Source organism: Gymnoscopelus microlampas (assembly GCF_963454915.1).
Source record: "Gymnoscopelus microlampas genome assembly, chromosome: 16".
Taxonomy (NCBI): domain Eukaryota; kingdom Metazoa; phylum Chordata; class Actinopteri; order Myctophiformes; family Myctophidae; genus Gymnoscopelus; species Gymnoscopelus microlampas.
The window spans coordinates 15,267,366-15,281,597 of NC_139953.1; the positions used below are offsets into that span (position 1 = coordinate 15,267,366).

The 14,232-nt window shown below is 42.7% G+C and overlaps 1 protein-coding gene across 3 annotated transcripts; it reads left to right on the forward strand.

Annotated features, from left to right (window-relative positions):
• The first annotated feature begins 1,137 nt into the window (after window positions 1-1,137).
• Window positions 1,138-14,232, forward strand: ccnk (cyclin K). 3 transcript variants are annotated; one of them, XM_084082734.1, is made up of 11 exons: window positions 1,138-1,272; window positions 4,484-4,719; window positions 5,013-5,094; window positions 5,675-5,806; window positions 6,680-6,788; window positions 6,873-6,930; window positions 8,496-8,665; window positions 9,948-10,168; window positions 10,376-10,406; window positions 10,859-10,930; window positions 12,577-14,232. In XM_084082734.1, exons 1-11 carry the CDS (start codon window positions 1,264-1,266, stop codon window positions 13,119-13,121), a joined length of 1,665 nt encoding a protein of 554 aa, XP_083938860.1. In that variant the 5' UTR covers window positions 1,138-1,263; the 3' UTR covers window positions 13,122-14,232. The 3 variants fall into 3 exon arrangements, with proteins under 3 accessions (XP_083938860.1, XP_083938861.1, XP_083938862.1); XM_084082735.1 differs by having other exon boundaries at window positions 6,683-6,788; XM_084082736.1 differs by lacking the exon at window positions 1,138-1,272 and adding an exon at window positions 2,531-2,640.

Here is a 14,232-nt window from a genome sequence, read left to right on the forward strand (position 1 = left end):
AATGTGTTGTGAGCTTGTAGATCTGCTATTTTGACACATTTTTACAAATTCACTATCAAAAGCAGAGCTATTGATTTCCCTCCTCATTCTCCCAGCAAATCAAACCCACAAGTTCAAGCACTGAATCAAACAGTTAATTTACAAGCTTGTTTTAAAAGCAACGGCTGTGTAGGACAGTGGTTCTCAAACTTTTTCATGTCAAGGACCCCCAAAATGACACTTATTACCCCACGGACCCCCATTTGAAAAGATAAGCCAGGGACCCCAATAAGGTTTTTACGGCTCTCTAGCAGTGATTCTCAACCATTTTAATTTCAAGGACCCCCAGTTTAACATGCATTAGGCTACGGACCCCCATTTAATGGCATTTATACCTCTGGGACCCCAATTCATATTGTAAAATCAATGTTAATGTTAATTTAACTCTTGAGAGTGTACAAATGGAACCAAATGGACCCGTTATGGTTCCATTTGTACACTCTCAGAGTTACAGACCCATACAGGTCCATTTGGTTCCTGTCCATCATTTAGCTGGGGACCCCCTGGAACCCCCTCAAGTACCCCTGGGGGTCCCCGGACCCCACTTTGAGAACCAATGGTGTAGGAGATCTGTGCAATAATATTCATTGTAGGCTATTTGCTTTCTTTGTCAACTTGCTTCACTGTTTTATGCAGAAGTCACAGTACGTTAGTACCTGTAATCTCTCAAGAGAGATCCTGAAAAAAAAAAAAAAAACATTATATGTATATATATATATATTTGTTTTGTTTTAAGTGAATAGGTTCCCAGATGTATTGCTTGGTTAGCCTACTGTTATCAGACTAGGTCTACTGTGCGTCCTTTGTCTCCCTCTAGTGGATTAAAGCAATATCACAGCTTTTGCACAGTTTGTGCTCGTGATCATGACTCATGGATGATGGATGTGGATAATTATAATAAATAATTATTATAATAATGTAATAATAGTAATGATAATAATAATAATAAATGAAACATGTATAATAAAATTTAAAAATATTTCAATGAGTGTGGATTCTGGTTTGATATATGAGCACGGCAGAAAAAAATAAAGAAGTTATGCGTGACTTGCACGTACTTGACAGACGTACTGTTACGTCACGGACGTAGCGTGACGTTATCAAACATGGCGGTGCCCTTGTTACAATGGGTCCTGCTACTTAATACTTGCTAGCAAACTCATTCCGAATGATTCTAAAATTACTCGCAACTGTGAATATTCGGTCGACTACGCAGGAGGCTACATGTTAAAGGTAGGAACATGTTTTTATATCAGACGGGGAGTTGTTGCCAGAGGCGGACAGAATGGTAAATAGTGGCTTTGGCGGGTTGAAAAGTTCCTAGCATTAGCCCTAAGAAGAAGAAGACCTCCCCGAATGAGACGAGATTACTAGCTAGGAGACTCACGCTAAGGATAGGGCAGTGACGTCACTGTCAACCAGGAGTGTGCGTAGCATGGGGAGCGAGGCTACTCTTTCAACTAAGTATTTATTTACCACTGACGATTTTATTTTATTGTTTTTATTTTGTTTACCTGTCTGATCTGGTCTAGAGCCCGCCCTACTGTATCCGGTCATTTGTACAGTGGGTACAAACAGACATGTCCGTTCACGACGGAACGAACGGCCGGAAGTCCCATCCACTCCCATGTTAAAAAAAAAACGGAAACGAAACGCGTCCGTCTTTCCGTTTTTTTTTTTAACATGGGAGTGGATGGGACTTCCGGCCGTTCGTTCCGTCGTGAACGGACATGTCTGTTTGTACCCAGAGAGCTACATCATCATGCACTGTTTCTGTTTCCGTGTCCGCTCTGTTTAGACCTAGACCTGTCAGTGTCAGCAAACTTGCTACTTGGTCTATGATGGTGTGACTAAGTGGTTCTCAAACTTTTTCATGTCAAGGACCCCCAAATTGACACACCTTAGCCTGCGGACCCCCATTTGAAAATATATGCCAAGGAAGGACCCCCTTAAGAAAAGATTTTTACGACTCTAGCGGTGATTCTCATTTCTCAACAACTCTAATTTCTATCTCTGGGACCCCAATTTATATTGTAATGTTAATTTAACTATGAGACCCTTACGGGTCCATTTGGTTCCATTTGTACACTCTTGGCGTTACAGACCCATAAGGGTCCATTTGGTTCCTAACTACCGGTATCTATCATTTAGCTGGGGACCCTTGGACCCCACTTTGAGAACCACTGGTCTAAAGCATAGACTGTAAAATATCCTTTTGTACAGAACTGTGCTGTTAACAAAGTAATCAGTCAATCAATTTGAGCTCTACGGTTGTTGGCTCTGCAGCTGGGTGATATTGTCGGTACGACTAAGTATAAACGGATGTGACATCACGGACACATCCTTCGTGTGTGTGTGTGTGTGTGTGTGTGTGTGTGTGTGTGTGTGTGTGTGTGTGTGTGTGTGTGTGTGTGTGTGTGTGTGTGTGTGTGTGTGTGTGTGTGTGTGTGTGTGTGTGTGTGTGTGTGTGTGTGTGTGTGTGTGTGTGTTGTGAGAACCATGGTGGCGTGTAGCTACGAGCATCAATCAGGCGGCAACTTTGTCTTGTTGTTCCTAGTGATGATGTGACAGTGAGCCTGCTGCTGCGACGCTGCGTTATAGGTATAAGTACTGATCATTCACATTCGTGCACGTTCCAAAACAACCGAATGATCTCATGTCGTTGTGTTGTTGTTGATAGTATTGATGGATTAGCGCTCACACCAAGCTAACTTGTGCTACAGGTAGTTTAACGTTCAGGATGTCACTTTATTGAAGCAATTGTAAAGGTCTCGTTATAGGTAAAAGTGTAGTATGCATCAGCCTTTAGTCTAATTGAGCTAGATAACAGGCGATGTGTGTTATTTTGCATGTGTACACAGTACTGGCCTTTAACATTTAAATGAAGTGAAAGACAGTACTTTACTTGCTGCTGGTAAATAGTTTGAACACATGTTTAGCTTGGCCAGTTGGACACAGGCTGTGTTCCCTGTATGCTGATGGGCTCTAAACTGGGTTATTGTTATTCCACCAAATCTGTACCTTTATCTGTATGTTGGTTTAATCGTTACTGTGGTGCTGCCATATGGCAACTGAATTAACCTCTGGTGTCCGGATTAGTAAAGGTCTGTCTGTCTACAGTATAGAGGACACACATCATCCGCCTCTTGGATCGGAAACATAGTTATTGTCAAAAAAGACCTGACCATGTGATAAAAAGTTGCTATATATAACTTCTGTCTTTTCGGTGCTGGATGCATGTTACAAATATCTTATCCTGTGTGCATGAACAAGGCTACATACACTATGTGCAGTCTGTTGAGACCACTGAGCTGCACTAGTGTGTCTGTCAACATTATAACAATAAAACTTAGTTTGTTGAAAGAATGACGTTCCCTGAAGCCATCACACCCATACCGGTCTGGGAAGAACCACAGAGTTCAGGGGAAGATGAGGAAGGAATCAGGATATGTTACCTTGCATTTATGCCATTTTGTATTGGGCTCACACACCTTATGTTTTGCTTTTGAAATAATGTGTTTGCAAGAAAATATAACGGCTGCCCCATCTAATAACCTGTTACTAACCCATGTACTGTGAGTATTAGACACTGAAGGTCAGTTTATTCTTTGTGTGACTAGTGTCGTCTGTGCATTGGCATGGCGAAAGTGACGTCAAAACGGCAAATGTGTCAGGTTGGAGCTTCCCAGATGGTGTTGCATAAATGTGGACAAATTAGTGGTTGCAGACATCTTCATAACATGTGAATTGCTTACTCTGATTGGTTGGGTGGACGAATTAAGCTCCATTTAATACCACACAATTACATTCACTTTGTCTGGGTAGCTCAGTCGGTTGAGCACTCGCCATTTCGACCTCACGGTCATGGGTTCGATTCCCTGGCACCGCCAACTCAGTGTATGAGTAGCACGGCTTGGGTGCGGGCGTGCGGCAAGTCGTGCGGTAAGTACTGGGAGCTGATGGTAGGTGTTGCGCTCCACCTCAGCAATCCATCTCCCAGGGCTCGAGCGCTTTGAGAAACGGGGATAGACTCCTGCGCTCTGGCTGATACCGACAATAAGCTTCTCCGTCCTACTTACTTACTTTCTTACATTCACTTCCTCCTTGTTTACATTTTGTGATGACACTGTCCCAGGCAGTCTGAACGGTTCACAAAACTCAGAAAGTCGTGCGACCTGCCGATCAGCACTTGTTGCTCAAAGCACAATCTGGCCTTATCTTAATACTCCTCTGAGGTGTTAAGAGGTGCTCTCCAATGCTTTGTAAACACTTTCAACCTGTCATCCCTATTCTGGGCATGTCATTATAGTCGAAATATAGTTGCGTTCAAAAATAGTTTGTGATATTGTAGATTGGCTGTGTTCACTATTCATTGTACAACAAAGTATTTAGGGCTTAGTTGTTGTTATCTAAATGTGTTTTGTTTATTTTTTTTATCTGTTAGTCTAGTGCAGCCGGCCCGTCCGTCGTTGCCTCTCCACAACCAATGAAGGACTACAAGGAGAACTCGTCTTTATCTGGACAGACGTTTCTAGAGCACATCAAGCCATGCTGGTACTGGGACAAGAAGGACCTGGCCCACACCCCGTCCCAGTCCGAGGGCTTGGACCCGGGCACAGAGGCTCGTTACCGGAGAGAGGGGGCCCGTTTCATTTTTGACGTGGGGACCCGACTTGGCCTGTAAGTTATCCATAACCACTTTCAACCTGCCGTCCCTATTTTGGGCTTGTCATTATTGTAAAAAAGAAAAAGAGTAGTAGATGTAAAAGCTCACAATGCGTTGCAATGGGACACATTGTGAGCTTGTGGAAATGCTATTTCCACAATTTCTGAAATAGGGTTTTGGTGGTTCATTCAGACGTTTACCAAATACAAGCAGCTAGAATTGCTAGTTAATGTAATTGATAATCAGAAGAAATCAGAGGTGCTGACTTATAATGCTGCTTTTGTAAAATTCCTGACTTTATCTCTAGACACTATGATACACTGGCCACTGGAATCATCTACTTTCATCGCTTCTACATGTTCCATTCCTTCAAGCAATTCCCCAGATATGTACGTTATCTATGTTGACCTTCTTTGACTGTTTCTTTAATTAGTTTTATTAATTGCCGTTAAAGGGGAATTTTGGACTAAGGTTCTTACCTTTTCTATGATGTTATGATATCTTAGGATGAATGGTACAGTAGAAAAATGTCATAACTCCATCCCGGGCCCGCCACAGCTTAAGACGTGCAACCAAACTATGCAAAAAAAAAACAACTAAAAAACTAAGTCTCACTAGACGAGATTGAAATCTCGAGATTTCGATCTCGTCCAGCAAGACTTCTTTTTTTTTTTTGACAGTGTTGTGTCACAAAAAAAAAAAAAAAAGCTATTAAAATACGCGATCTGGTGCACGTTTTAAGCTGTGGCGGACCCGGAATGGAGTTAAGAAATGTTTCTACTGTACCATTCATCCTAAGATATCATAACGTCATAGAAAAGGTAAGAAAACTTTAGTCCAAAATTCTCCTTTAAGTAAGTAGTCTTATTTAGTTAAGCAGTGTAGCTGCACTTTACAAAGTGATTTTTGATGTGTGTATGTACTGTATTTGACATGTTTGATGAACCATATGATTTGTACCACCAACAGGTGACAGGTGCGTGCTGCCTCTTCCTGGCAGGGAAAGTGGAGGAGACCCCAAAGAAATGTAAAGACATCATCAAAACGGCTCGGAGCTTACTGAACGACGTACAGTTCGCTCAGTTTGGAGACGACCCAAAGGTCTAGTCTCTCTTTTATCAGTCTCTTTCTACAAACCTGAGATACTTTTTAGAGAAGGAGATTTCAGATGTTAACCACTTAAACCCTATATACTTTGTTGCTTCGTTCATTAGGTGTTGAAGAAGAGGGGTAAACATGTCGCACAGTCCAGCTCCATATGCATTTCTCTTTAATTGCCAACATTTCGGCAATTCGTCCGAGACTTGTCTGATCTTGAAGAAGGCTGGACAATACAAGTCATATACTGTACTTTTGCAGAGAACATTTTATATGGAACAGAATATAAGATACTTTACAATGAACACGTTTAATTCTATACAATGAACCCACTTGCTGCTTTTTATGGCCTCAAATTGTTCCATAAGGCATATTGAAGAGCAAGAGTCAGCCCACTTACCAACTGCATGACTTTGCAGCAATGTCCAGAGTCGACGCAAAATATTGATATTAGATGAGTTTATGAATAATTACTGTTTGCAATAAGGAACAAAATAAGAATTGCAAAAACTCCTGTGGTTCAGCTATTAATAAGTAAGCCACAAATAGACCTCTTTGGGTGTGGGTGTTTTCTGGAAGCATGGTTATAGTTTAGAAATTTCCCTTATGTTTTCACACCTAGTTATAGTTTTTAATTTAGCTTAATTAACCATTTCAACATGTTATCCCTATTTTGGGCATGTCATTACACACAATAATTGTCAAAAATATGGAAAATAGCAGAACTACTAGCTCACAGCGCATTGCATTGCGAAGCGCTGTGAGCTTGTAGATGGTCTATTTTCACTATACATCGTAGACAATATTAGGTGTATGAGTTGCCTATACATCGTACACTAAAAGTAGGTGTATAAGTTGCCTGTTTTCCCGTGTCAGCAGGAAGAAGTGATGGTGTTGGAAAGGATCCTGCTGCAGACCATCAAGTTTGACCTGCAGGTGGAGCACCCGTACATGTTCTTGCTGCGCTACGTCAAGCAGCTCAAAGGTACAGGCCTCAAAGCCATGGCTCTGTGGAGTTTATTATTGAGAGTTGGTACAATGTATTAATCTTTGCCATTTACTGTTCAAGGTGACAAGAATAAAGTACAGAAAGTACTACAGATGGCATGGACCTTTGTCAATGACAGGTGAGCCACAGGCGTGGGACCTTTTTTGTGTCTTTCTCTCTCTCTCTCTCTCTCTCTCTCTCTCTCTCTCTCTCTCTCTCTCTCTCTCTCTCTCTCTCTCTCTCTCTCTCTCTCTCTCTCTCTCTCTCTCTCTCTCTCTCTCTCTCTCTCTCTCTCTCTCTCTCTCTCTCTCTCTCTCTCTCTCTCTCTCTCTCTCTCTCTCTCTCTCTCTCTCTCTCTCTCTCTCTCTCTCTCTCTCTCTCTCTCTCTCTCTCTCTCTCTCTCTCTCTCTCTCTCTCTCTCGTACACAAAAACACATCTCTCTCTCTTTACATGTCTTTCTCTCACTCATACTATTTAATCAGGCTCACATTCTTAATTACACCATTCTACCATGCTAGTAGACTCAGTTGTGTAGCTGTCAAACCTATTTCAAATTAAACTCACTTAATCATTTACAATAAATTCAAGAGCTTGCTTTGTTTGAATGGAGATGTTGTATAACACAGTGCATTATTTAATATTTATTCTAACTACACTATTGCTGTGGTGAAACATGTCCTTTTTCCAATTATGATGTCTCATGCATGCATATTGTGTTATTTAAGTGTTTGCTTGTTTATGTATCCATGAGTCAGTCATAAAACTTGCGTGAGTGATTTTTTTTAACATAACGGACAGTGTGGATTTAGAAGCATGTCCTAAAATAGCCAAGCCGCCTAAAGCCTTGCATCCGCTACACTTGTAGATTGTGAGCTTGTAGATTTGTTATTTCTAGGCCACTACTGTCGTACGCCAGAAGTATCGGTCTTAACGGCGTGCATGGAGGAACTGCATGGTTCATTGCCTTTAATTTGGGGTGTCTTGTGTATTTCACAGCATCTAGTGGACAAATAGGCAATACATGTATGCATACATACAGCCTCAGTACAATAGTTTTGCATGGCTTCACAGCTCAACTAGTAAGAATGTGAATGTACTGTCTCTAACGCTACTGCTAAGCACTTAGATTAATGGTATGAAAGATGCTATGTGACATTACTATGTTGCTCAATACTTAGTCTACTTATATTGTAAAACAATTGTTATCAAAGCACTATATACACTACTGTAGAAAACATGTTGTTGTCAGACTACTATATCTATATGCATACTGTCATCATCCAAAATATGTCCAAGGCTTGATCCAAATAAACCAAATGTTTTTTGGGCCTTTTTTTTTTGCCCCCTTTTCTCCCCAATTTAGACGTTATGCCAATTGATTCCTCCCCACACACTTTTACACTTTTCCGTGTTGTCACTCACTGCTGTTGTATCCTACTGACTCACCTGCCAGTGAGGAGCCCCCACCGGGAGGACGTAGAGCCTTTATCCTACTCCTCCCGCCCATCACTCCCTGCTGACAGGTGCCGCTCCAGCCCGTAGGATTACTTTTATATATTTATTGTGTTTGTGTAGTAGACGCTCGACAAAGCCGCATGCACCACTTTACCACTGTGCCTCCCGAGCGCCTCAATAATGGAGTAAATAAACCAAATGTTAAATTGATCGTAGCCATGTTGTCTCTGCCCCTTCCTCTTCGGCAGCCTGTGCACCATGCTGTCCCTGCAGTGGGAGCCAGAGATCATAGCCGTGGCCGTCATGTACCTGGCCGGACGCCTCTGCAAGTTTGACATCCAGGAGTGGACGGCCAAGCAGTCGTCTCGTCGCTGGTGGGAACAGTTTGTCCAAGATGTCCCAGTGGAGCTCCTGGAAGGTATTCCTTGGACATTTGACGTATATGGACGCTTTCAGGCTGTAAACAAATAACACTGCTGTTCTGAACGGTCCAACCTTTTTGAACTTCCTGTTTGTAAGCATTGCCCTGGGAAAACGTAAACCAAGGGTTCTCAAACTTTAATTTCAAGGACTCATAGGTTGGTATGTATGATTAGGTGGACTAACATAACTCTGAGAGTTACAGATCTGTAAAGGTCCAGTCAGTTCCTAACTATCATCAATTTAACTGGTGACCAACTGGATCCCCCTCTCGGACCCCTGGCACGTTGTGAGCTTGTAGATCTGCTTCTTTTGAAAAGAGAAGAGAAGATTTTTTTTTTTAAATCTTGACAAATCTTCTCTTGTAGGAGGGTCCCTGACATAAACAGGGGTCTATGGCCAAATACATGTAGATTTGGGGATCCTTCACATGAAAATGTTTGAGAACCACACTGTGGTAAACGGCTTACATAATGTTGATAGGGTTTTCACAAGTCTCTTTGCAACAACAGAGAAATGGAGAAACTGCCTTAAAAATATTGTCTTCTCTTTTAAATTAGTTTTTTTTAAGGTATTTTCTTTTTTATTGGAAAGTACAGCAGAGATAGATGGTAGTGTAGAGAAAGTGAATCCCACGAGACACAGCTCATGAGTTGGATGTTCCGATTAAGTCTTTTCTATATGGTACTGTACATGATGCTTTCATTCATACAACACGGTCCCATGGCCCAAAATGGCACATATTGTAGATCTGCTATCTTCAAGCTTGTAGCAATTTTCAGCACGTGACGGTGACGCACGTGGAAGTATAGATCAGGCTTAAGGATCCCTTTCGAAGTGCATTTTCTATGAGGGTGACTGAGACCAAAGAAACGCTGTTCTTCTGCTATGGCACTGGCATGATCTTCAAAATTTTAACACCTGCTGTACCATGTGTTTGCCTGCATCTGATTTGAGAAGACACTGGTCGTTTTCCTAAGCAGCGGTTTCACTGTGATGTCACTGAACATTTCGCTCCATTATGTTTCGTTTATAGCTCTTTTAACAAGCAGACGTGTTGCAGTCAGATGTGTATTTCAAGACCCCTTTTAGAATAAATGAAAGAGCAGGAAAAGTCCTTAAAATGGAAAGAACGGAATGTAAAAAGAAAGACGAATAAAAGTCAAAATGTGACACCAATTTGTCCAATGTGGGTCCTGATGAAAAATAACACATTTTCCGCTTTGATTTGTAGACACAGCCAGTCTGATTAAGGTGACTTTTCTTGTGTGTGTGTCCAGATATCTGCCATCAGATTCTGGATCTGTACTCCCAGGGCAATAAACCCATCCCACAGCAGATCCAGGAGAAGGAGAGGGCCTCCTCCACACCCCAGCCCCCAGCTCTTCCTCCTCCTCCGGCCCCACTAAGCCTGCCCCAGGCCTCCAACCCACCTCCCCCTCCACCAAAGAAGACCTCACCCCTGGGCAGCAGCCCCGCACGCTCGCTCAAACGGCCACATGTGAGTATGCACACATCGCAGCAGTTTTCATTGCACATGTACAAGCTTGACTTTATTAACTATTATTAATTATTTTTCTGGACCCAATATTATAATTGAAAGGCTGATTTTAATGTTTCCCCCCTCCAATTAACCCATACTACTGCTCAATATGTTTAAAAGTTACTCTTAATTGATTGACTTAATTGATTTGTCTTCTCGTTTCAGGGGTCCCCGAAAGATGAACCAAAGCCTCCAGGTAAGTTGTATTTAACTGCAGGCAGCTTATGCTGCATTCTGTTGCTTCAAAGTTTGATGTCTCAGTTTAGTTTGATTTCTGAAGTTTGCACACTTTTATCAAAATGCTGCCAAGAATGATTAATTTAGCAACTTAACAATGCCAATTTTGGAAAAGGCAACATGAGTGTTCCTGGAAGCAGTGACCGAAACCAATTTCTTGCCAAGAGTTTGCCGGGATTTGTTTTATTTGGTCCATCTCCTCTCCAGTAAATTCTGACACTATAAACATGCACAAGTCTACCGCTCTGTTCTACAAATGGATACTCCGTCGCGGGAGGGAGTCGCTGGCCAAAAAGAACAGATTTACAAGCTGATCCGTTCTTTTTGGCGAGCAACACCGTCGTCCCACAGAGTATACATTTGGCTTAAAGCTTTCTCATCTCACTGATTGGTCTCATTTTGACCTGACAGAACAAGTTGGCTCGAAGATCCCTCGCCTGGAGAGTCCCATGCCCCCATTGCCTACATCCCAGCCTCCCCCTGGTGAGTTTATCTTTAGTTGTCTGCTTTGAACAGCATCTCCCCCTCTCTCGTTTTAAGAGAAACAGAGCTGCATGGAAGGCTGAAAAACGTGTCCGCTTAGATATAAACAAGTAAATGCAATTAACCACTTAAGGCTTACCATCATATGACAAAAATCGTTGATCTGCAAGCTCACAACACATGATCGACGCATTGTGAGCTTGGGGGGGATCTGCTATTTCTGCTGCGAGACACCCACTACGATGTTGTGGAAATTAAGCATATAGGCCCAGACTCATTTTGAGAATCTTTGCCGGTGACAACATGCCCAAAGTAGGGACGGCAATGTTAATGTGGTTAATGGCATCCTCTTGATAACCTGCTGTCTTTGTGTGTGAATGGGCCCCCTCGCCAGGAACTGCAGATTAGGGAGATTAGGGCTTTTCAGCCCTCTCAGACTCTGCTTACACAACCAGCAAGAAGTCTGGACGTTGGACTTTCTGACACATGCACACTCCTTCTCTAATGACCAGTGTTGGACAGAGAACTCCACCCCAGTACTTGAGTCAAAGTATAGATACTGTTGGTCGAATATTATATATAACTACAAGTGAAAGTTGCTCAGTCAAATTTATACTTGAGATAAAGTACTGGGGTATTATTTTTTTTTTACAATTACTTGGATATTCAAAAGTACATTATTTTAAAAATACTTAACCATTCTGAAGTACAAAATACAAATTACTAAATACATTTTCTTTTTAATATCAATGCATTGCTATATTAAAAACTTAAAAAATATATATTATATATAATATTGAAAATAACAAATCTACAAGCTGCTATTTTGCACTATAATTGAAATAGGACCAGTAAGTTTATTCATGTACTTCGTCCCTTGCTAGAAATGCAGTGGGGTCCATGGTACATTATTTGTCATAAGTATCCAGAAATACAAATACTCAAGTAAAGTACAGATACTTAAACAATGTAATGGAAGTATACCACTGCTAATGACTCCCAGACAATCTCATTAGTGTCATCACTTGAGCCTGATAATGAGACCTCCGTGGCCACTAGCAGGCACTCTCACTCCAGTGTCACGCATGCTGTGTGCATGAATAGAGGCGTTACTATTGTCAGTTGTTCGTTGTCTTTATTCCCATGGCGTTTGATCTGTTTTCTACCGACATCTGTGAACGCTGCTTCTTCTTCCTTGGGCACTGTTGTTTAATGATGGCGACTAGTTGATTTGTTTTGCTGAGCTTATTTGATTAATAAGTCACTTGTCTGGTGTCTGTGGGAGATGATGACATTAAATATGTCTCCTCCATGAACCACTGTGTCTTAACACAGTGGTTCCCAAACCTTTTCAGCTTGAGAGACCCAGAAGAGAAATTCGGTGTCTCACATAAGCCCTATTTCAAAAACATTGAAAATAGCCGATCTACAAGCTCACAACGCGATGCTATGCGTTGCGTTGTGAGCTTGTAGATCTGCTATTTTCACTATTTCTTAAAAGGTTTTTAAATGTATGGATATAAAAAAATTAAGTGGGTATTTACTCGCCACCCTAAAATAAATCCCGACCCATTGTCTGGGGAACACTTGTCTAACACACGCTCTCTCTCTCTGTCTGTCTGTCTCCTCTTCCTCTCGCTCATCAGATCGCAAAGCTCCCCAGCCGGCTCCGCCCGCAGAGGCCGAACTGGGCGTCGAGTCGGCCCCGCCTCCCCCACACGCCCCTCCACCTCACCAGCCCCCTCCCCTCCCCCACCGCCCTCCTCCGCCCCCGCCCTCCAACTACGTCCTGCCCACCATGTCAACCACCAGCTCCTACATGTCCGGGGAGGGCTTCCAGAGCCTCCAGTCCCTGATGAAGACGGAGGGCCCGTCGTACGCCCCCATGCCACCCAGCTACGCGCCCCCGATGCCGCCCTACCACCCCCACGCTTACCCGCCGCCCGCCGCACCGCCCCCGGGCCCTCCGCCCCCTCAATCCTCTTACCCTCCGCCCAGCATGGCCCCCGGCTACCCGCCGCCAGGCTACAACCTGAACCACAACTACCCTCCTCCCGGTCACGGGCCTCCTCCGGGTATGGGTCTTCCCGCTGGGTATCCCCCTCCACCCCCCGTGCCCCCAGGACAGTCGCAGGTGCCCCTGCCTCCTCCCCCCGGCATGCAAATGAACCGCAGTGGCTGGATGAGATGAAAATGAAGGTCGGAGAACAAGACGGAAAGGAAGTGAAGCGAAGCTCGAGAGCAGCCTCCAAACCGAGGCTGGTGCAGAAACACAACTGAGGATCTTAATGCTCCCCGCGGACCCAAAACAACTTGGATGACATGAACTGGTGTTGTCCTGGTACAAACATGGGAGAGATTGCTCAACTCTAGAATTGCTTGAAGGCCTGTCTTAACTAGTAGGAAAACTGAAGTGTGGACAGTATTGTTAGGAGAACCAGAACGTGGCGGTACTTGTGTGCAGTGACAAATTTTCAGTATATAGCGGCTAGTTCACGGTACAACGCCTACATGATACTCCCACTTCTGGTATGCAGTAACAACACTGTCTACTGACTGCTTTTCTTTCTGGTAAACCTGAAATCCATGCACTAAAATGCATCGAACATTTTGTCACTGTACTTTCATTTCGGCCCAGTGGACATCTGTCAAGTCACTCATTAATAAAGTATACCCCGATTAGGAGGGGCTACATTTGTTTTTCTTTTTCTTTTAGTTTTTTTTTCTTTTAGTTTTACTTTTTACATTACATGCTTACCCTCCATTTTCAATGGAGAGTAAAACCCTTTGCTATTTCAAGTTCTATTGTGTTGTTTTGACCATGTCCTTGCAGCAGTTTACCTGGAATCCTGGCCATCTGACGGTCTCTTGTCCACAGAGACTTTGCTGTTTGTTCCTCATTCCCACAGCTTTGTTGTCTATATCAGGCTGTGATAAATTCCCAAGATGGTGGAACATATATATATTAAAAGAAGAACTTGCTGTATATGGTCTTATTCATAGTTGTGTTACTTTAATTCTGTGAAAAGGGTTTACAGTCATGTTAACACGTTTTGAGTGAATCTGCACTGCAGATAGTATTATGTTCCCAAACCAGAAAACTGTAGTCAACCACCCACGTCTATAACACTGGACAAGTCCAAGGTATATTTGTACATATCTGGTATGAGGATCTTTATGGAGAGTTTATATACGTATGTGCCTTACCAAGGCTTTTCTTTAACAGATGATTATAACCCTGCACACAACTTTGTTTTTGTGTTTTAAGTGGCCCTTGGGAAAATAAAGACCTGCTTTTCCTA